Below are 21,623 nucleotides of genomic sequence, written 5' to 3' on the forward strand. Positions count from 1 at the left end.
ATTATAAAATACAAATTAGAACAAAAATTTGTTTTCTTATTCAATATAAAACAAAACTGTTGCTGTTTTTTGCCAAATACTTTTTCGTATGCGTATGGAATGAACGTTATCTAATTGACTGTTGCTTAAACAGTTTTTCTTTGTGGTTTCCCCCATTATCGTTTCGAAGTTTACAATTTGTCAGTTCCTTTCTCTTTGTGCACGCCTGTCTCACTATTCGACCTTGCATTAGAATTGGTACAAAACTCATGCATTGTGTGTGTGTGTGTGTTTAGTAACAATTTGTTGCTGTTTTTTGTAATAGTTGTAAATGGTTTTGTTTTTATTGTAATTAATTTGCAGCCTCACAGCGTGGGCATATTTCTTCTGCTGCTGCTGCTGGCATCTCCTCCAGTTGATACGCCATCCTGTTGCGCCTTCTGTTTAGCGCGTCGCACCTTTTGACGCGTGTGTTCGATTTGGAAGTCTTCCACACGCAAGTTGAGTCGCATCATATTGTTAATGATAAACTCCTCCTCCATGATGTGCTCGGGCGGGGAGCGTAGCACCTCTAGCGTTTCGCAGAGACCGGTACACGTTTTGCGCACTTTGTGTCGGCTAAGCGAGGCACCAATAATAACTAACGCCACCTTAAACATAACGCGAATGCCTTCTGCGAGAAAACAGTCCCAGACACGCAACAGCGTCTCCCAGGGCAGGGTGCGCGTCATGGCGCAAAGGAACCAATCGGTCATATAGAGCAGCGGCTCCACTTTGTGCTTCTGCAGGTGACGATAGACGGGCGGGCAGGTTTTCTTCAGCAGACCCTCCAGGATGCCTGCATCGTTTTGTATCACCTCGAGACCAGGTATAAAATAGTCCTGCAAGTAGCTATAAAGAGGCACTTTATGAGTTTTCATGTAGTTACAGTAAGTGTGTGGCGGGACTTACACATCACATACGCTAACGAACACCCAGAAGGCATCCTCTGCCGGCAAATGCATCAATAGGAATGCAGCTATTGGCGCTTGCGCTTGACAGAAGCCAACTTTGGGATTATATATCGAGTAGGCCTTGAGCACATTGAATAGCTCGATTTGGCCAACCTTTTCCTCGTCGAGAAACATTTCGTGAAATGGGAACTGACGATGTTTATCCTTTCGAATCTCCTCAATGGTCGATGGATTGCCGGGCTTCTTCAGCAGCTCCTCATAGACATCGGGATTCTTTTTCTTAAGCAAATAAGCGCCGGATAGGTAGAACCAAGCTTTGGGACGCACCGATTTAGGTATGCCTTTACGGCATCTGTCACGTATCTGTGAAATGGAGAAGAGTAGTTATGTGGATTTAAATTGAGCTTAAGCATCGCCTTACCTTTTTGTAGTTCTTGGACATATAAATGGACCAGTTGTCAATCATGTAGAGCCATTTCTTTTCACGCGCTATGATCTGTGCCTTGGACAAGGGCTCTTTGGGTTTGTCGCTGCGCTGAAATCCGCCATAGAAACCATTGCGATCGGGGCAACTGGATACGGTGGAGCACAGCGAGATGGTATCCAAAGCTCGCGGTGGCGTTGCCATCTGTGTCAATGCTGTGCTGTGCAGAACGATTGCAAACTAAATCCATAAATTATTACAAAACTAAAATACGCCCACAATAAAGCAATTAAACGAGAGTGCTCAACAAGTAGATGCCCCATACCATATATCACTACTTTGTTCTATTCTAAAATAGGAAAATATGTATTTCGATATAAATTATTTCAATTTGGTCTGATTCACAATTAAACGGGAATGCTCGACGGTCAAATATCCTATACATACCAATACTTTGTAAGTTTCTAGGATAGGCATAAAATGCATAGCGAATTCAATTCTTTCTCTTTAGTCTGATTTACTTGAAAATGCTTTGTTTCGGTCTTCACATTTGGGCGAGTCGATCAAACATTCTTCGAAAACATTGCTAATGGGCAGAGGGTATATTAAGAAAGAAAAACAGCTTAAGTTATTTGTAAGAGTAAGGTGTAGGTGGATTGCGAGGAAGAGAGAGACAAGGTGACTATACAAACATATGTATTGATATAGATAGAGAGCGAGTGAGACAGAGAGAGAGAGACAGAGAGCGGTAGAGCGCACCCAAGTACAAAAACCCAAGACAATTTGCATTAATAATCTGATGTTTGTATTTGTAAAAATGAAAAACTGCGCAATTAAGTGCGATCAACGTAAGTTTCGACAGTTTCTCAATCATTCTCTCAATTCGTATCGTTTAGCACACTTTTGAGAATCATATTAGTCACACATATTTATAATTATATACACATATATATATATACCTACATATCTTCTGTTTAACTAGAGAGATATGATTGTTTATTTATAAAATTTGTTTATCAGTAGTTTGTTTAGATAATAATGCACCTTGAAGATTTCTGTTTCAGTTCTTATTTGATTTTGTATTTATCTATATGCGCACCTTTGTCGATTTACTTGAAGCAACTCCTCCAAGCTGGCGCTTCGATTTTTAGGATGTTTACGAAGTAGTGGAGCCATTGCAACTATTTGAAAAATTGCTAATGCAATGCCCAAAAAGCCAAGATAGATAGACAGACAGAACAGTCGGCACAACTGTTTTTGGTTTATATATATATAACAAAAAATCAAAGAATTTGCCTTAGAGTACGGCATTTACAATGTTTTTCAATTAGTCAACAATGGACTTGAAAAGGGAATAGTAATCCATAATATATTCTGTAAACAAAGAGCTCAACTGATGAGCGATATATGATTCAATATAGTTAAATGAGCTTTACTTTACAAATATATGTAATACAGTGATATCTTCAAAGTGGTACTGGTCTGAAATACGAATATTAATTACAATTCAAACTGTATTAAGTGGAAATCGAATATAAATATATATAAAATTTACTTAAAAGTTTCGACTTGTTCAAAACTAAATTAAGAAGGAAGTGTAACAGTCTGGCAACGCGACCACTCAAAGAGTGATCTTCCAATTGGACAGCGGAAGCTGCAACTCAAATGCCAACTCAGACGTAAGCATTGTCAGTTTGAGTGGCTAATGGCAGGCGACTAACTAATTGAGGCAACAGTGTATGATGTTGCTGACTTTAATAACCCACTGAATGCTTAATTGCAAAACAAAAAGCGAGCGAGCGAGTGAATGAGAAAATAAAAGTGCAAATGCAGCACAGCTGCAGGGCGAAAAGAAAGTCGCTGTGACACAATTCTGGTGGGAATTGTGGCTGACGAATTGGATTCGCACAAATCTTATCAGCAATACATATTTCATTAATTGGTGTCTAGTTAGGCCAAGTAAATTGCGAAGGTTTTATTAAGTAATAATATACACACAAACAAACACACACACAAAGACATATGTCGCTCAGGCGGTTTGCGGCCCACCCACCATAAGCGCTAGCATTGCTCTTGGCTGCCATTTTGCCTAAGCGCTCCAAAAACAAGTGTCACTGTATGCTACTATGGCGGCTGTGATTGCTTGTGTGTGTGGGTGTGAGTATGTGTGTACAATACTAAGCAATTGTTATTATTAACAACCTCGCCCCCTTATTCCCTTCATACACATTCACGTACACTTTTTGCTTACCTTTTGAGTTGCTTGTTCTGGCTGGTTGCTGTTGTTGCTTATTGCTACTGAACTGCTTCCGTGGAATGCGCAATAGTTGTTTTCACGTTTAACTTTCTATGCTTTCTTGTGTTATTCGTTTTGTTTCACACTCACGCACACACTTTGCGCCCGCACAAATGTGTTGCATTTATTGTGTTAGTGGAAACACTATTTTCCAATTGGATTTTGTTTATTTTCTATACAAACTGGAAAGGGTGAGGTAGCCATCGGAATGACATTTGTTTTTGTTTTCCCATTTACTTCTTTATTCGTTGATGACTGTTTGTAATGTGTTTAATAACACCGTTTGCTTTTTTGGCACACAAATTATTGATATTTTAACGTGCTTTAAGCAAAAATTGCACAAAAAATATTATTCTGGGGAGCTACGTGTATTGCGCGATGTGAACAGCCGAGGACTTAGCGATGACATATCGTTGGTCTTTGTGCGAAAACAGGGTTGCATAGATTCCGATTATACAGACGCAGGTGTTTAGTAAACTTAACATTAGTCTATTCTGTGAGGAGCATTAACAGTTTATTTTGCGCGTGCATTCAAAGCATTGAGATGAATTTTCTGGAAAATGTATCTTTAAAAGGTGTGCACATTCCACTTTGGTAGTTCTAATGTTCTGTTTCCATGCTTGCCTAGCATAAAATGCGCCAGATGGCACAGTAGCAACAATAAAAACGGCAATACTTGCACAATACAAAAATGGATAACACCAACCGAGTCCTGCCAAGAGATGATTTCAGATCGTATTCGAAAAAGGGCAATTAACGCCATGAAATTGCACATGATGAGTAGTCTGAAGAAGATCTGACGTCGATATTGCCATGCCATGTTACAATTTTCACAAATTATACACAGGAGCAGGAAGATCGGCAACAGAAGCTTAATTGCGATCAGAATTCCATTGATGAGCGTCGAATAGAATCCAAAGCCCGTGAAATGCATATAGAAGCGAAATCCATCTACTGCCTCAATGTTACCAATGACAAAGAGAGAGTAAGAGCTATAAATTAGCATATACATTGCCAGTGTACATTTCCGATTAACGTCCGTTCCGAAATGTTGCTTAAGGCGTAGCGACAATTGTAGTTCCATGGCCAGCAGTTGTATGATTAGGGATTCGTAGGACGTGGAAAGCAATGCATACAGTGTGCACAAATCGAAGACGAACTGTTTTGATGCATCTTGTCGTTTTCGCGGGATAAACACATAACACGTAAATGCACGGGCAATCAGCTGAAGGCAACGTGCCTGCGAGCTAAATAAGACATGCAGTCCAGCTAGGAACAGTACCAGCCCATTGCAAATGGAAGATCGCTGCGATAGCTGCTGCGAGGTGCAGATGAAAGGCCGGATAGACGTGATAAATAGGCTGACGAGCAGCCAATTGCGTTGCCAATAGCCCAGCGCTGGAGGCCGCCACGACAGGGCTGTGAGCGCACAGAGAATCGTAAACCAGATGAAACAGCTTGACGAACGCTGCACAAAGGCGATGCGATTGTGGTAGCAGGCAAATCCAAAGTAGATGAGTCCTATGAAGCGTCGAAAGAAGAAGCCGGCGAAACAGCAAACGGAGAACAGCATGAATATAATAAGCTGGCGAGAGGATATAAAATGATCCTCGTTAAATTCGCTCTTGAAGTTCCAAAGAAGCGTCGGTAGCAATAGCACTCCACTAACGAGCCATGGCACACGTTGCAGCAGCACAAATATGATCAGCAGATAAAACAACAGGCGCCACAACGCCTCGAACAGCAGATTGAGGGTGCTTTTTGATGTGGCTGTCGTGCCACGCAATTGATGCAGCCAGCCGAGGAAGGCGGAGGCGCTGGCCCACAGCAGCGCTTGGCGATAGTAGTGGACATAGTAATCGATGCACTCCAACAGCATGGGCATATAACTACCACAGTGCTCTATGAGTGCAGTGTAGCGCTGCTGAATCCAGAACAAATTGGCGTCGGAGACGAATTTTTGCAGATGGACGTCGTTTAGCCAATGGCTGGGCAAAAAGTTGGCCAAGAGACCACGTTGATGTTGGGCTAATGCCAATTTAGCCTGGTTCACAAATTGTAACGCATTCATGTACATGGCATGTGCTTCATGGTTGGTGGAGTTCAGCAAACCCGTTGGCAACTGACCACGATTGTGCACTGGTGGCGGCAGGCCCAATAGACCGCTCATCACTGATGCTAACTGCTTGGCGTCCAGGACGTGCAGTGGTAGGCGTTGCCCCTTTTCATTGGCTATAAAGCTGCGACCCAGTTTTGTTGAGGTATGTGCCACACCTGCGCCCCATAATACAAATGGCATCTGCACCTCCCCCTCCTTGCTGTTGGCTTTGACATCACCTATCAGCATTGTAGCAGCAGTGAAGATTTCATGAGCTGCATATGTTAAAAGAGCTTACCTGATGATCTGAAATTATTGGAGGTCAGCAAATATGCAGTGCGTTGATCCCGAAAGGTACGTTCAAATACGTTGTAAGTAGTCAAAATTTCATGTTGTGTTTTGTTAAATTGCTCCAGATATGTTCGATATCCCTTGGATACTTGCAGATCTTGCAGTTGGACGTAGAACACCACACCCGTGAGATTCTGCATCTGGAAGGATTCGTATATGACAAAACTCCTTACTGCACTAAATGTCCACTCGTCCAGCATGACCAAGCCCATAACGTTAGCAGACTCAAAATGACCTTCCATTTCCGCTGAGCTCCAGGCAAAGGTGCTTCGGCTCCGATTGAAGATTGTATCGATGGCCATGCCATGCATTGCAGCCAGATAATCCTCATAGCAACCAGAGAAATATGTCAATTGGGCTGCATTTCCTTTCTTAGCCACACGTCCACGACTAATACCAACCAAGCCCTGACGCATAAATATCTGCCTCAACTGCGGAACATGCCTGCAGCGTTGCTCGAAGAAGGCTTTCACAGTGAGTCCATCAACGATGAAGATGACCAAACGATTGGCTGGAGGCTCTGTCAACAATGTCTTCTGCGGCTCCAATCCTCTAAGCAGCGTGCACTGGAAGTATATAACGTATGCGGAGCTTAGCAGCAGCATCTGCACAGCAAAAGCATACCAGTAGGTAAAATACATGATGAAAAGTTTATAACAAAAATAAATTAACTTGTCAAATGTTTAAATTTCCCTATTGGGGAGAACTTTTAAGGTGAGGTGTATATAGTAATCTAAGCTAGCTTTCATCAACATCATTTTTATGTTTTTTTATTGATACTTTTATTTAAATTTATTTATTTAAAAACAAAAAGTTTTTTATTTTGAATACGGCAAAAAAAGTCGGCATGGTCCGACTAGTAAATACCCTGAACCCTGCTCTCCCCAGCACTCTTAGCTTTAATTTTTGTTTATTTAAATGCATGTATCTGATAGGGTGTAGTGGGATGTAGTTGACCCCATAAAGTACATAAAATCTTACAGTTAACGGTGGAGCCAAGCTCTCTCTCTACTTTTCCGTCCACCTGTCTTTTTATTTGTATGTGATGAACTAATAAATCGAGCTACTTGGGAGACAGATGTTATTAAAATTTGAAAAATTTTATGAATTTATTGCGATTAAATAGATGTGAAACTTAAGTTAAGTAAGCTCATTCTGAGCTAATGTCAGAAGTATACCAAGCTCTACGATATCCATTCCTCTCCGAATAAAGAAGTCATATTTAAAGAAAAGTTAGCAATTGTTCCAACTCAGCAATTCAGAGTAGGCTGTAGGGTATTTCCTAGTCAAGGAAGCTTTGGCTTTTCCTCTATGAGAACAATTCTTCTTAACACTTTCAATCATTAATAAGACATATATGTAACAGTACAGTTTTTTATTTTATTGTTATTTTTGGAAAATGTGGAAATATTTGGCTCTGTTAGTGCATGTATTGCTGCTCGGATTTATTAAGCTGATCTATTACCAAAGCTCGATTATCAATGGCATGCAACCGCAGAGTGGACATCGTACTTTAGGCTTGGAGCCGCCTGCGGATCGTCTGGTTGTATTTCTTATCGATGGCCTGCGGGCGGAATCATTATACAGGAACAAGTGGAACGCTGTGCCCAATTTGCAACATCTCTTTATGGAGCATGGCCTGGCTGGTATATCGCACGGGAAAGCTCCAACCGAAAGTCGGCCCGGCCACATATCCATCTTTGGTGGCTTTCAGGAGGATGCTGAAGCAGCCTTGTTCAACTTTAAAAGAAATCCATCAGTCTTTGATACGGTGTTTAATCGAACGATGGGCTCTTCTTGGGCCTGGGGCTCGAATTCTGTGTTGAAATTTTTAAAATACCTGCCTAACCATGAAGTCCATTTGGATCTGCATACCGAATCGGATTTGAAGGGAAATAAGCATAGACACAAGTTGTTGTACGATAAGGTGCGTAAGTTTCTGTCTGGATCAGTGGATAATTGGACAGTGCCATCCGTCTTCCTTGTTGATTTTGATGATCTAGTTGGCAGCGAAAACGAGCTCGATCCGAATAGCGACGAGTTTTTCAATGCTCTCAACCATACTGAGATAATTGTTGCTGATCTATACGAGTTATTTGAGCAATATTTCGGGGATCAGCGAACGGTATATCTTCTGACATCCGATCATGGCATGACCGATGAAGGTAGGTGGTAAATCTTTGACATTCAAGTCAAATTTACAATGATCATAAGTAACTTGGGTTAGTTCATAATGAACATGCATAACTTACGCATTGGTAAAGTTGATGTTGCTTTTTCAGGTATGTACGGTGAAGACAGTTTATTTGAGATTGAGATGCCATTTATCTTTTGGGGCGCTGGCATCGAGCGAATCGAGTCCCCTTTTAAGGATATCTATGCCTCGAAGAGCAATAACACTCCGATGCAATTGCAAGAGCTGAGGCAGGAACAGCTGGCGCCTTTGATGTCGGCCCTGATTGGAATGCCGCCCCCAATGAATAATCGTGCCACGTTGGTCACGGGCATGATGAATGTCAGCCAATTGTATGAGGCACAATCTATGTATCTGAATGCTCGCCAGATATTGGCGCAGGTTGAGTGCGTACTGAAGCAGGAAAAGCGTAGTTACATTTATAAATGGTTGCCCAGATTTGAGCGTTTGGACTCACGACGCATAAGCCAGTACCATGAGCAGATCAACAATCAGATGCAGAGAGGCTGTATCAATGAGGCGATACTGTATAGTCAGAAAATAATACATTTGTCACTGGAATACCTGGAATACTACAGGGTATACTATCACGTGCCACTTGTGGTGGCCTGTATGCTTACCTATATGGGTTGGTTCTTCTATCTGCTGGCCAAGCAGGCACGCCCTGCGAATACGCCCAAACGGGCGTGGCTGTCCATCGCAAATGGCATACTTCTGCTGATGGAAGTGTTCGTGTTGCTGACGTGCTTTTTGCATCACATCCCTAAGAGCACAAGTTTCTATCTGTTGGTGCCGCTGCCCGTTTGGGCATTGGCACTGCGGGAGCAAGGTACGCAATATAGCTGCATGTATGTGCCGCTCGTTCAACTGGCCTGGGTTGGCGGCACCGTGATACTGCTTATTGCCACGTACTTTTTCAAGCCACTCATTGCGCTGGGTTATCTGATTGCGGTCTGTGCGAACAATGGACGAGCCTTTACTCGAGCGCCTAGGATACGATTTTGGTTGTGGGTGGCACTGGTTGTGATGTTGACCGGGCTCACGATAAAGCGGCCCAACTTTGGATTCAATACGATGATATTGCTCGTGCTAAGTATGCTGGTGACCATATTGCGTCCACTGCTGCTGAACGAGCGGCACTCCGGTAGAGTCTGGCTAAGCAATGTCGGTGCCCTGTTGTTAGGTGCCTACTTGGTCCATGAGCGCCTCTGCAAGAATGAGATTAGTTGCGTGCTGCAGGGCGCTATCTGGAGCTATTTACTGTATGCATTCATCTCTATACCCTATAGTGATACGAGGACGCCGCGTCGTCGTGTACAGCTGATACTCTTCAATTTGAGCACCGTGTACACTTTGATAAGCGTCACTTATGAGTCTATATTTATACAATTGCTTTGCACAGAGTTCCTGCTGGGAATGCAGGTGGACGCAGAAGATAAGCATTCGTCAGACAGTGAGGAAGATGAAGGTGAAGATGAGGAGGGGGAGGATGAGGAGAAACCAGACAAATCCCTATCTTCGGAGGAACACATTAACAAAATTTATCGCTTTGCTGTGCTAATACTTGTATATACCCATTTATCGATGATTGGCACTGGGAATATGCTAAACATCGGGGCATTTGATATAAGCTTTACCCGCATTTTTGTAACCGACTGCTCTACAGTTTTAATTGTTTTCCTCTACGCGCTGAAGCTGATGATACCCATAATTATTATTGTGTGTAGCTTGTATGCCTTTCGTACCTATGCCCGCCACAATGTCAATGGCATTTTTATTAGCTTGTTCCTGATTTGTGATGTGTTGTGCCTGTACTTTTTCTTCTTTGTGCGTAACCATGGTTCCTGGCGCAGTGTACGCAATTCGCTCTCTCAGCAGCTTATCGCGCATAGCTTGCCCATGCTTTTGGCCGCATTCTCTTTTCTACCAAAGCAACTTCTGAGCGCCATACCGTTGACTACGCTGCCCATGCTGAGCTGGAAGAGGAAGTCAAAGATTCAACTGGGTCAAGCCCAGGTTTGAAAATCTGTCACTATTTTGAATGTTCCGAAAATTTAAGTGCTTATGAATTGAATAAAGGTTCAGTTGAATGGTCATATTTTTTATTTAAAACACTTAAGGGAAATTGTAATTTTAAAGATTCGGGTTTTATTCAAATTACCGTAAAGATAATACTCAAGTAAAACATTTTCATTTAAGTAATGCTAGGCAGTTTTAAGCTTCTGTGAATCGAAATGGGCCTGTAATTGATTGATATAAGTGATTAATTTATAATATATGTAATAATGCAAAATACTAACCTTCTCTGCGACCGACAGTAGACTATCAAAGCTGCTCTGACCCGTCTCCATAACCATGCTATGGAAGATCTTTGTCTCACATTCTGTTAGCAGCTCGTACGGTGAGCCAAACTCGACCATCTGACCTGCATCCATGACTATCACCTTGTCCGAATCCATTACCGTGTTCAGCCTATGGGCTATTGTCAGCACTGTGCATTCCCTGAACTTGTTTCTTATAGTCGCTTGGATGAGCGCATCTGTCTGGGGATCCACATTGGCTGTGGCCTCATCCATTACGAGGATGCGGTTTTCGCGAAGTATTGCACGTGCGAGACATACTAGTTGCCTCTGACCGACACTAAAATTACTGCCGCCCTCTGAAATCTTGCTCTGAAGTCCACTTGGAAATTCGCTGATGACGGGTTTCAACTTGACCTCCTCCAGCGCATCCCACAGCTTGTCGTCGCTGTACTCCTCAAATGGGTCCAAATTGTAGCGCATGCTACCCGTAAAGAGCACTGGCTCCTGAGGTATAATAGAGATTTTGCTGCGCAGGTCGTGCAGACCCAGTTCGTTCGTGTTGCGACTGTCGATGATGATGGAGCCATCGTTGTAGGACAGGCGGAAGAGGGCGTTGATGAGTGAGGACTTGCCTGCACCTGTGCGACCCACAATTCCTACTTTTTCCATGGGTTTGATCTCGAAGTTGAGGGACTTCAGCACATACTTTGACTGCGGATCGGGGAAGTAACGAAGACTGAGATCGTCAGCTACAATTTTACCTTGCTCTGGCCATGTGAGAGGAGGCTTTTTGCTTGGTTGGGATTCAAATTCGCCTTCAGGCTCAATATCATCATATTCCAATACGCGCTCCACTGCAGTCATGGTGGTGTCCAATTCGGCGGATTGGGTCATGCCATACTGCACCATCCCCGCCAAACTCATGGCCTGAGTAATGGCCAGCCCAACCTCTCCGGGCTTGGTGGGTGGGTTGAAAAAGTAGTTAAGTACAATAATGACTGTGTATAAAGTACAAAAGAAATCCACATAGTAGCCAAAGGCACGACTCGTGGACAGAAAAGTGTAGTATCCGGAGCTGTGGAGATCTTGAAGATTATCAAACTCGGCAATTAGTGCCTTCTGTGCGCCCAGTGCTCTGATTGTAGTTAGTCCATTAAGGGAGGTACTCAGATGGGAATAGATGGGAGATCGGGCAACAGCCTCCAAACGCTTTACGTCTCTCGAGGTCTTTAGATAGAATTCTCTGAGATAATAGAAGATGACACCTAGTGCAAATGTTAGTATCAGATAGTAAGGATTGGTTATGCAGATGACCACAATGACGCCTGCCAATGTGAGGAAGATCTGCATCACATCCAGCATAATTGTTGGCAGTACTTCATCCAGCTGACCCAGATCCTTGGAGAAGCGATTCAATATGCGACCCGATGGATTCGTATTAAAGAAGTACATAGCTGCTCTGGCAATTCCCCTAAACATGGAATTATGCATTTGAATCGAGCTGCGCCTCGCCATCGTGTAGAAGAGAATTGGACGCATTACGCTGAGCACAATTGCAGCAACATTAAGTGCTGTGAAGTAGTACATATCGGAGGGATCGTTATTGATGTCCGCGTTATTCTTAGTTTTGTCAACCCTAGGTTAAAAATATGATCGTTATTATCTATCCAAGTTTTTAAGCGATGTCACACTTACCAGTAGGAGAGAAATACATCCGCTGCAGAAACCACAACTTGTGTGCCGATACAAAGAACAATCATAAAAGATATCAGGAACCAGCCGCTGCCCGACGAAAAGTATTCCTTATAGAGACCCAAGCTAACTTTGCCTTCAACGCGCGTCTCCTGCGGTACCATGGTTGTATCCTGAATGATTGAGTCTGCCAGCGAACTCAGAGAGACGAAACTGTCAGTGCGTGAAGCTTGACGGCTGGTTTTTGAGTGCAAGCTCACGTGGTCTCCAGCATCGCTCTTCTGCTCATCCAGCGCCTTTTCATCGGCCTTGTTTATATCGGTCAACAGTTGTGCAAAGTCCAAGCCACTGTGCTGCATCGTCGCATATGTTCCCATTGCACTGATCTTTCCCTTGTCCATGATAACAATAAGATCTGCGTGCTCCAGAAACTGCAGCTGATGTGTCACCAATATGACCAACTCGCTTCTCAAATACCCTCTCATGCACTGATCAAACAGATGACGACCCACATGTGTATCAACAGCGCTGAGTGGATCGTCTAGCAGGTATATGTCCGCTCTGCGATACACAGCTCTTGCCAGGCTGATGCGTGCCTTCTGTCCACCTGAGAGAGAAGCTCCCCGCTCACCAACGATCGTCTTGTCTCCCTGAGGAAGTAGCTCAAAGTCACGTTCTAATGCACACTTCTTGACCACTGTTCGATACCGAAGTTTGTCCAAGGTTAATCCGAACAGAATGTTTTCACGAACAGTTCCAGTGAAGAGCCAAGGCTCCTGAGCGGCATAGGAGAATCTGCCATTGACTTTAAGGCTGCCTTTGTCAGCGGGCAGTTCGCCAAGAATTGATTGTATCAGACTCGACTTGCTTGCGCCAACGGGTCCTATAACTGCTACCAGCTGTCGGCGACCCAATTTCAGATTGATATTGCTTAGAGTATTTTCTGTTGCTGTTGTATCCCACTTGGCATGGAATTGGTTGAATTCCACGAGCGTCTCCTCATCGTTATCCTTCTGTGATGCATTTATATTGTCATTGCTTATCATTTCATCATTTTCCTTAACGGTATCTTCTTTAGTGAAACTAGGTGCAGTTATTGCGTTCGATTTGTCCTGAACCTGAGTCTCCACTCTATGCATAAAAGTCTCCAGACGCTTGATGGACACTCTGATCTCTGCTAGCTGTGTAATGCTAAGTGGAAAAAAGTTTGTGACCGCTCGTTGTAGCAAGTTGTAATAGGCTGTGATGAAGAATGCGTCGCTAGCATTCAATACGCTTTCTAATAGCACGAAACCCACCAGACTAACAAAGGTCAGGGTGCGGGACAGGCACATACCAAAGGCAATGAGGATACCTCTTATATAATTGACTTTTTTGATGCAGATCATCTCCTTGCCACGCATTAGCTCGATTAACTTGCCTAGTGGCTTCTCCCAGGCGTACATCTTGATTACTTGGATGCCGGAGATAAACTCGTTCATCATTCGTACACGTTCGTCCGTACGCAACGCAGTCATTAGGCGCAAAACTGATGTCTTCTTCGCCAAATAGGCTTGAAAAGGAAGGAAAAGCAACATTATAGCAACGCCAAAGAAGGACGCGACACCGATCTGTAAATATTTTTATATTAATATGAATTTATAAGACTCATTGTTTAATCTACCTTTTGAAACATCAAGAATGTAACCACGAATAATTCCAGTGGGGCCAACCATAAGAAATGAACATTAATTAGGATCAAATCGAAGCGACCCACGTCGTTGGACAAGAGGTTCACTACTTGACCTATCGAGGTGTCGCCTAAAGCTGTGTGACTTAATCGTAATGCTTTTCGATAAACCAGACTACACAGCGCAACGCGCATTTTCATGCCCAAATGGAGAAGACCTAGTATAAACGGGTGTCCAGTAACAACAGAAAGTACAGAGGCAGTAATTAGACCCGCTGCATATAGTTGTGCCTTTAAAGGGTCTGGGTCCTCCCCCGAAAAGTATGCCATAATACCATACAGGCACATTGGCTGAGTTACTCTACAATGAAAATATTATCAATATATAAGGATAAAAATACCGTGCAAATTTACTCACTTAACAACGAACTCCCTGAGTCCAAGCAATAATCCAGTAACAAATAAATGCCAACCAAACACGCGAATCACGACGCGCCCCAATCGCGGCTGTTGTTTTTGAGCCGATCTTTGACTAACTTCCTCATCCCAGGCAGCGCACAAGCGATCACCTAGTGTATCTGTTGACACAGTAATATATTTGTATATACATATATATATATATATATATATATATATATATATATATATATATATATATATATATATATATATATATTTATATATTTATATGCAAATATTGCAAAAATAAACGATAATATGACAACATCCTTCACATGGCGCAATTTATTTGCTATCGGACTACAATGAACCTACCACAATCAACACAAACTTTTTTTAAATAATATAAAAAAGCCAATCGATAATATCGAAATAGCCGATAACAGGACAGGAGAAGAAGCATATTTCCTATTCCTATTAAAATACAATGAACTGAGTTCACACAGAAGGTTCATGAACTGGTTAAGTGCTTAAATTTAAACAGCTAAGATAAGTGCGTGTCATTGAAAAGATATCATGATTATTGTGCAATATGCTTCTAATTGTTTTACTTACCTGACTTGTGCTCTTTTAATGGCCGGTATAGATCTGACTGCTCTAGTGTCTTCTTACGGCCCTTAAACAAAACCGGAAAGGCAAAGCTATACGTTAGCAAAAATAAATATAAATAAAGATTAAAACAATTATAAAAAAATATTATATGGAGACCTTTAAGAAATAATAAAGTTTGAGTCCTATCTACAAAACTGAACTGTGAAGCATATGAAAACGATGTCTATTATTAGATAACAAGAATATAAGTCAATTAAAATCCAATTTTTACTGTTAGACATACATCAACTTAGCTAGTCTCTATACAGGCCATCTGAATATGACCTATAGTTGCTAGCTCACAATGACGTGCAGTTGTCAAACACATCTATTTGCATACCTCAACAACTAACAAATAAAATTATTTGTATATTTTAACAATGAAAGATAAGATAATGTTATATCTAGACAATTATGCTCATTCATTGTGTTCTTTTAATAATTATATGAAATTAAAGAATATATACCATGAAATGTCTTGTCATAATAGTCCATATTAAATTATTATGTTAAGATTTCAGACTTACCAAAGCATAAGTTCAGAAAACGGATTGCTTCGTTCACGCGGGTTTTCGGGTAGCTCATCTGCTTTTGTTGTTTGCATTTTGTTTTCTTTTTATTTAGTTACATCGAAAAAACAAATTCAATTTGCACTTGTGGGCAACCATATAAGTATTCAGTTACAACAAATCACACATTCAATATATATTCGATTCTACATATATATATATATTCATTTAGCTGGGGTGCGTGTGCGAGGCAATTCTATCGAATTTACTTTATACAATTACAAAAATATTTCACTGTGCCACTCTGCCGGTTTTTTGCATTAGAGATGCTGGTGCTATATCGCACAATATATTTACCAAATCAATGCTGCCTTAAGAATTAAACAAAACAATCATATTTTGTATATGTATAACTTATACACTAAAATATCCAGATAAGAATATTTATATATTAACACAATTCGTCGCGAATATTCGCGTCGTAAGCTGTTTACACTCAGTTGTTAACCCGCCGGCCTCCGAATACGTTCTACATGCCAGCTGACCAACTGTCGCCTTTTATGGAAACAGACAACTGTTGCAGGCGCTTTCCATAGAGCTTTCGCTCTTTTACGTTAAGCTTGTCTCGAGCAAATTGTGCTCTCATTGGGAGCTTTAAAGCTTGCCTTCCGTAGGTTTTCCTAGATTATTTGTAATTCTTATCGGCCAATAGGTTTTCTGGGGTATTATCTTTAATTTACTAGCTGATAAGATAGTCAAATGATATTATAATGAAAAGAGATGACAAATTATTTTATTTTAATAATTTTCATATTTGCAAAACAATAATATACAAATTTTAATTTATTGTTGGTAGCAAAAATAACGACTAAAAGAAAAATGTAATATTCTCATAATATATTCAATACATTTATTTAATTGTAATAGTATGCTTACTGCATTTTTGATATATATATATATATATATATACAAATATATGTATACTTAAGGCATTAGTGAGCATTGAAACGCATATGATTTATTCATCGACCCTATGCAGCTTTCAACTTCTTTGAATCCAGATAGGCCTATAAATAGATATTGGAAATTACTTATATGTATATTATCTTTCACAGAATGGAGTACTAACCTTCTCCGCTATCCTAAACAAATTATCGTAGCTATTCTGACCCGTCTCCATAACCATGCTATGGAAGATCTTTGTCTCACATTCTGTTAGCAGCTCGTACGGTGAGCCAAATTCGACCATCTGACCTGCATCCATGACTATCACCTTGTCCGAATCCATTACCGTGTTCAGCCTATGGGCTATTGTCAGCACTGTGCATTCCCTGAACTTGTTTCTTATAGTCGCTTGGATGAGCGCATCTGTCTGGGGATCCACATTGGCTGTGGCCTCATCCATTACGAGGATGCGATTTTCGCGAAGTATTGCACGTGCGAGACATACTAGTTGCCTCTGACCCACACTAAAATTACTGCCGCCCTCTGAAATCTTGCTCTGAAGTCCACTTGGAAATTCGCTGATGACGGGTTTCAACTTGACCTCCTCCAGCGCATCCCACAGCTTGTCGTCGCTGTACTCCTCAAATGGGTCCAAATTGTAGCGCATGCTACCCGTAAAGAGCACTGGCTCCTGAGGTATAATAGAGATTTTGCTGCGCAGGTCGTGCAGACCCAGTTCGTTCGTGTTGCGACTGTCGATGATGATGGAGCCATCGTTGTAGGACAGGCGGAAGAGGGCGTTGATGAGTGAGGACTTGCCTGCACCTGTGCGACCCACAATTCCTACTTTTTCCATGGGTTTGATCTCGAAGTTGAGGGACTTCAGCACATACTTTGACTGCGGATCGGGGAAGTAACGAAGACTGAGATCGTCAGCTACAATTTTACCTTGCTCTGGCCATGTGAGAGGAGGCTTTTTGCTTGGTTGGGATTCAAATTCGCCTTCAGGCTCAATATCATCATATTCCAATACGCGCTCCACTGCAGTCATGGTGGTGTCCAATTCGGCGGATTGGGTCATGCCATACTGCACCATCCCCGCCAAACTCATGGCCTGAGTAATGGCCAGCCCAACCTCTCCGGGCTTGGTGGGTGGGTTGAAAAAGTAGTTAAGTACAATAATGACTGTGTATAAAGTACAAAAGAAATCCACATAGTAGCCAAAGGCACGACTCGTGGACAGAAAAGTGTAGTATCCGGAGCTGTGGAGATCTTGAAGATTATCAAACTCGGCAATTAGTGCCTTCTGTGCGCCCAGTGCTCTGATTGTAGTTAGTCCATTAAGGGAGGTACTCAGATGGGAATAGATGGGAGATCGGGCAACAGCCTCCAAACGCTTTACGTCTCTCGAGGTCTTTAGATAGAATTCTCTGAGATAATAGAAGATGACACCTAGTGCAAATGTTAGTATCAGATAGTAAGGATTGGTTATGCAGATGACCACAATGACGCCTGCCAATGTGAGGAAGATCTGCATCACATCCAGCATAATTGTTGGCAGTACTTCATCCAGCTGACCCAGATCCTTGGAGAAGCGATTCAATATGCGACCCGATGGATTCGTATTAAAGAAGTACATAGCTGCTCTGGCAATTCCCCTAAACATGGAATTATGCATTTGAATCGAGCTGCGCCTCGCCATCGTGTAGAAGAGAATTGGACGCATTACGCTGAGCACAATTGCAGCAACATTAAGTGCTGTGAAGTAGTACATATCGGAGGGATCGTTATTGATGTCCGCGTTATTCTTAGTTTTGTCAACCCTAGGTTAAAAATATGATCGTTATTATCTATCCAAGTTTTTAAGCGATGTCACACTTACCAGTAGGAGAGAAATACATCCGCTGCAGAAACCACAACTTGTGTGCCGATACAAAGAACAATCATAAAAGATATCAGGAACCAGCCGCTGCCCGACGAAAAGTATTCCTTATAGAGACCCAAGCTAACTTTGCCTTCAACGCGCGTCTCCTGCGGTACCATGGTTGTATCCTGAATGATTGAGTCTGCCAGCGAACTCAGAGAGACGAAACTGTCAGTGCGTGAAGCTTGACGGCTGGTTTTTGAGTGCAAGCTAACGTGGTCTCCAGCATCGCTCTTCTGCTCAACCAGCGCCTTTTCATCGGCCTTGTTTATATCGGTCAACAGTTGTGCAAAGTCCAAGCCACTGTGCTGCATAGTCGCATATGTTCCCATTGCACTGATTTTTCCCTTGTCCATGATAACAATAAGATCCGCGTGCTCCAGAAACTGCAGTTGATGTGTCACCAATATGACCAACTCGCTTCTCAAATACCCTCTCATGCACTGATCAAACAGATGACGACCCACATGTGTATCCACAGCGCTGAGTGGATCGTCTAGCAGGTATATGTCCGCTCTACGATACACAGCTCTTGCCAGGCTGATGCGTGCCTTCTGTCCACCTGAGAGAGAAGCTCCCCGCTCACCAACGATCGTCTTATCTCCCTGAGGAAGTAGCTCAAAGTCACGTTCTAATGCACACTTCTTGACCACTGTTCGATACCGAAGTTTGTCCAAGGTTAATCCGAACAGAATGTTTTCACGAACAGTTCCAGTGAAGAGCCAAGGCTCCTGAGCGGCATAGGAGAATCTGCCATTGACTTTAAGGCTGCCTTTGTCAGCGGGCAGTTCGCCAAGAATTGATTGTATCAGACTCGACTTGCTTGCGCCAACGGGTCCTATAACTGCTACCAGCTGTCGGCGACCCAATTTCAGATTGATATTGCTTAGAGTATTTTCTGTTGCTGTTGCATTCCACTTGGCATGGAATTGGTTGAATTCCACGAGCGTCTCCTCATCGTTATCCTTCTGTGATGCATTTATATTGTCATTGCTTATCATTTCATCATTTTCCTTAACGGTATCTTCTTTAGTGAAACTAGGTGCAGTTATTGCGTTCGATTTGTCCTGAACCTGAGTCTCCACTCTATGCATAAAAGTCTCCAGACGCTTGATGGACACTCTGATCTCTGCTAGCTGTGTAATGCTAAGTGGAAAAAAGTTGGTGACCGCTCGCTGTAGCAAGTTGTAATAGGCTGTGATGAAGAATGCGTCGCTAGCATTCAATACGCTTTCTAATAGCACGAAACCCACCAGACTAACAAAGGTCAGGGTGCGGGACAGGCACATACCAAAGGCAATGAGGATACCTCTTATATAATTGACTTTTTTGATGCAGGTCATCTCCTTGCCACGCATTAGCTCGATTAACTTGCCTAGTGGCTTCTCCCAGGCGTACATCTTGATTACTTGGATGCCGGAGATAAACTCGTTCATCATTCGTACACGTTCGTCCGTACGCAACGCAGTCATTAGGCGCAAAACTGATGTCTTCTTCGCCAAATAGGCTTGAAAGGGTAGGAATAGCAGCATTATAGTAACGCCAAAGAAGGCAGCCACTCCGATCTGTAATTATTTGTACAATAGTAGAGAAATTAAAATTCTTTTCAGCGACTTACCTTTTGATACATTAAAAATGTAACTACAAACAGTTCCAAAGGAGCTAGCCACAGAAAATGTCCGTTAAAGAAAAACAAATCAAAGCGTCCCACATCGTTGGACAACAGGTTCACCACCTGACCTACGGATGTATCTCCCAGAGCTGTATGGCTTAAGCGCAATGCTTTTCTATAGATCAGACTACACAGCGCAATACGCATTTTCATGCTCAGATGCAGAACACCTAATAGAAATGGATGTCCGCTAACAACGGAAAGTACAGAGGCAGCTATGAGACCCGCTGCATATAGTTGCGCCTTTAAGGGATCTGGATCGTCGCCAGAAAAGTATGTCATAATACCATAGAGGCACATTGGCTGCGTTACCCTATAAGGAATGCCGCATTAATAAATATTACAAACTTTCTCGAGGTCTACTTACTTCGTTGCGAATTCTCTGACTCCCAGCAGTAGTCCAGTTATGAACACATGCCAACCAAACACGCGAATCATAACGCGACCCAAGCGTGGCTGTTTACTCTGAGCCGATCTTTGAATGACTTCTTCATCCCAAGCAGCGCATAAACGGTCTCCGAGTGTCTCTGTGGAGTGGGGAGTAGTGTTGCAAGATTAGTTGTATGTAAGCCACACATGATATATGTATATTCGTATATAAATCTTCGTCTGTGAACTGTTTGCTAGTTATTATATTTCGGCCATTCGATAGTATTAAATTAAAACTGTCGATAACCCACAGGAATTAATCGATCTATCTAACTATTTCAGTTCAAAATTTCGGTATTTTTCAACACACATTACACAGTTAATGAATTATTTAAGCAAACTTTTAATAAATTTCAAGTCATTCTGTTATATTATAGTTATATTTGATATATAAATTTACTTATTTCCAAACTCACCCGATTTGTGCTCATTTAGCGGCTGGTATAGATCTGGTTGCTCCAAGGTCTTCTTCCGGCCCTTGAACATTACCGGAAACACAAAGCTTTAAGATAAATGCAGAAGATAACAAGAACATATCTTTAGGTCAACAAAAATCCCTTTCAGTTAAAAACATAACTCTAATATTTTATTTTATTTTATTATATGAGAGAACCATATGTTTCAGATATGTACATGAGTGTGAACAACAGTTGGAAGTTTAGACTTACGCGCAGTTGTTTTCCATAGCCGTTTATTTCAACATTTTCTAAGACCTTTTGTATATTATAACACTATGAAAGATAAGATAATGGGATAACATGAAACCTAAGCCCATTAAATCTGGCATCTGGCATCTGTTTTCCTTTTATCCAACAAAACTGATGAAATTCCGACTTACCAAAAAAATAGTTCCGAAAATGGATTACTCCGTTCGCGCGGATTTTCAGGCAGTTCATCCGCTTTTATTGATTGCATTTTGTTATTATTTTTTGTTTCTTATTTATTTACTTAAACAAACATACACACTTTAAACACAAAAACATTCAATTTATATCTAATATTCTAAATAAATATATTTTCCCGATTTATCCGCTTGTACGTCACTTCAGGAATTTTTCTTTACAAGTGCGAAAACTTTCCACTGTGCAATGTGGTGTGCGATTGTGTCAGAGATGCTGATGTTGTTGCTTCTGAC

General features: G+C 41.9%; 4 protein-coding genes across 8 annotated transcripts; 1 reads left to right on the forward strand and 3 right to left on the reverse strand.

Moving 5' to 3' along the window:
* Positions 1 to 39: 39 nt before the first annotated feature.
* On the reverse strand, positions 40 to 6,822 carry LOC111596436 (TBC1 domain family member whacked). 4 transcript variants are annotated; one of them, XM_023310654.2, is made up of 4 exons: positions 3,608 to 4,224; positions 1,354 to 1,571; positions 931 to 1,295; positions 40 to 870 (listed from the first exon to the last, which is right to left on the reverse strand). In XM_023310654.2, the coding sequence occupies exons 2-4, from the start codon at positions 1,558 to 1,560 to the stop codon at positions 345 to 347; spliced, it is 1,098 nt and encodes a 365-aa protein (XP_023166422.1). In that variant the 5' UTR covers positions 1,561 to 1,571; positions 3,608 to 4,224; the 3' UTR covers positions 40 to 344. The 4 variants fall into 4 exon arrangements, 3 of the variants coding, with proteins under 3 accessions (XP_023166422.1, XP_023166421.1, XP_023166420.1); XM_023310653.2 differs by having other exon boundaries at positions 1,354 to 1,576; XM_023310652.2 differs by having other exon boundaries at positions 1,354 to 1,596.
* A 608-nt stretch (positions 6,823 to 7,430) lies between these two features.
* LOC111596448 (GPI ethanolamine phosphate transferase 1) lies at positions 7,431 to 10,357 on the forward strand. Its single transcript, XM_023310674.2, has 2 exons — positions 7,431 to 8,266; positions 8,384 to 10,357. The coding sequence occupies exons 1-2, from the start codon at positions 7,501 to 7,503 to the stop codon at positions 10,315 to 10,317; spliced, it is 2,700 nt and encodes an 899-aa protein (XP_023166442.2). The 5' UTR covers positions 7,431 to 7,500; the 3' UTR covers positions 10,318 to 10,357.
* An 83-nt stretch (positions 10,358 to 10,440) lies between these two features.
* Positions 10,441 to 16,034, reverse strand: LOC111596439 (probable multidrug resistance-associated protein lethal(2)03659). The gene is made up of 8 exons (XM_023310662.2): positions 15,876 to 16,034; positions 15,537 to 15,774; positions 14,974 to 15,059; positions 14,378 to 14,537; positions 13,954 to 14,320; positions 12,294 to 13,900; positions 10,596 to 12,234; positions 10,441 to 10,535 (listed from the first exon to the last, which is right to left on the reverse strand). The coding sequence occupies exons 2-8, from the start codon at positions 15,611 to 15,613 to the stop codon at positions 10,500 to 10,502; spliced, it is 3,972 nt and encodes a 1,323-aa protein (XP_023166430.2). The 5' UTR covers positions 15,614 to 15,774; positions 15,876 to 16,034; the 3' UTR covers positions 10,441 to 10,499.
* Positions 16,035 to 16,491: 457 nt separating this feature from the next.
* LOC111604595 (probable multidrug resistance-associated protein lethal(2)03659) lies at positions 16,492 to 21,455 on the reverse strand. Of its 2 annotated transcripts, XM_030222923.1 has the most exons (7): positions 21,327 to 21,455; positions 20,905 to 20,990; positions 20,427 to 20,586; positions 20,006 to 20,372; positions 18,346 to 19,952; positions 16,648 to 18,286; positions 16,492 to 16,585 (listed from the first exon to the last, which is right to left on the reverse strand). In XM_030222923.1, the coding sequence occupies exons 1-7, from the start codon at positions 21,401 to 21,403 to the stop codon at positions 16,550 to 16,552; spliced, it is 3,972 nt and encodes a 1,323-aa protein (XP_030078783.1). In that variant the 5' UTR covers positions 21,404 to 21,455; the 3' UTR covers positions 16,492 to 16,549. The 2 variants fall into 2 exon arrangements, with proteins under 2 accessions (XP_030078783.1, XP_030078784.1); XM_030222924.1 differs by lacking the exons at positions 20,427 to 20,586; positions 20,905 to 20,990; positions 21,327 to 21,455 and having other exon boundaries at positions 16,493 to 16,585; positions 18,346 to 19,894; positions 20,006 to 20,069.
* Between the last annotated feature and the right edge of the window lie 168 nt (positions 21,456 to 21,623).

This window comes from Drosophila hydei, unplaced genomic scaffold, assembly GCF_003285905.1.
Source record: "Drosophila hydei strain 15085-1641.00,03,60 unplaced genomic scaffold, DhydRS2 tig00000063-arrow-pilon, whole genome shotgun sequence".
Lineage (NCBI taxonomy): Eukaryota > Metazoa > Arthropoda > Insecta > Diptera > Drosophilidae > Drosophila > Drosophila hydei.

What these genes read in the sequence shown, in the direction of transcription:
- LOC111596439 (XM_023310662.2), bottom strand. Translation starts at nt 15,613, where the DNA reads ATGCAAACAACAAAAGCAGATGAGCTACCCGAAAACCCGCGTGAACGA. An exon ending in ATTAAAAGAGCACAAGTCAG is followed by an intron (nt 14,538 to 14,973) that starts GTAAGTAAAACA and finishes CTGTGTCAACAG; the next exon opens with ATACACTAGGTGATCGCTTG. An exon ending in TACTGTCGGTCGCAGAGAAG is followed by an intron (nt 10,536 to 10,595) that starts GTTAGTATTTTG and finishes AATCAATTACAG; the next exon opens with GCCCATTTCGATTCACAGAA.
- LOC111604595 (XM_030222923.1), bottom strand. Translation starts at nt 21,403, where the DNA reads ATGCAATCAATAAAAGCGGATGAACTGCCTGAAAATCCGCGCGAACGG. An exon ending in TTTTCGGAACTATTTTTTTG is followed by an intron (nt 20,991 to 21,326) that starts GTAAGTCGGAAT and finishes TTTATCTTAAAG; the next exon opens with CTTTGTGTTTCCGGTAATGT. An exon ending in CATTTTTAATGTATCAAAAG is followed by an intron (nt 19,953 to 20,005) that starts GTAAGTCGCTGA and finishes AAATAATTACAG; the next exon opens with ATCGGAGTGGCTGCCTTCTT.
- LOC111596436 (XM_023310654.2), bottom strand. Translation starts at nt 1,560, where the DNA reads ATGGCAACGCCACCGCGAGCTTTGGATACCATCTCGCTGTGCTCCACC. An exon ending in TGTCCAAGAACTACAAAAAG is followed by an intron (nt 1,296 to 1,353) that starts GTAAGGCGATGC and finishes TCCATTTCACAG; the next exon opens with ATACGTGACAGATGCCGTAA. An exon ending in TTCGTTAGCGTATGTGATGT is followed by an intron (nt 871 to 930) that starts GTAAGTCCCGCC and finishes GCCTCTTTATAG; the next exon opens with CTACTTGCAGGACTATTTTA.
- LOC111596448 (XM_023310674.2), top strand. Translation starts at nt 7,501, where the DNA reads ATGTGGAAATATTTGGCTCTGTTAGTGCATGTATTGCTGCTCGGATTT. An exon ending in TCATGGCATGACCGATGAAG is followed by an intron (nt 8,267 to 8,383) that starts GTAGGTGGTAAA and finishes TTGCTTTTTCAG; the next exon opens with GTATGTACGGTGAAGACAGT.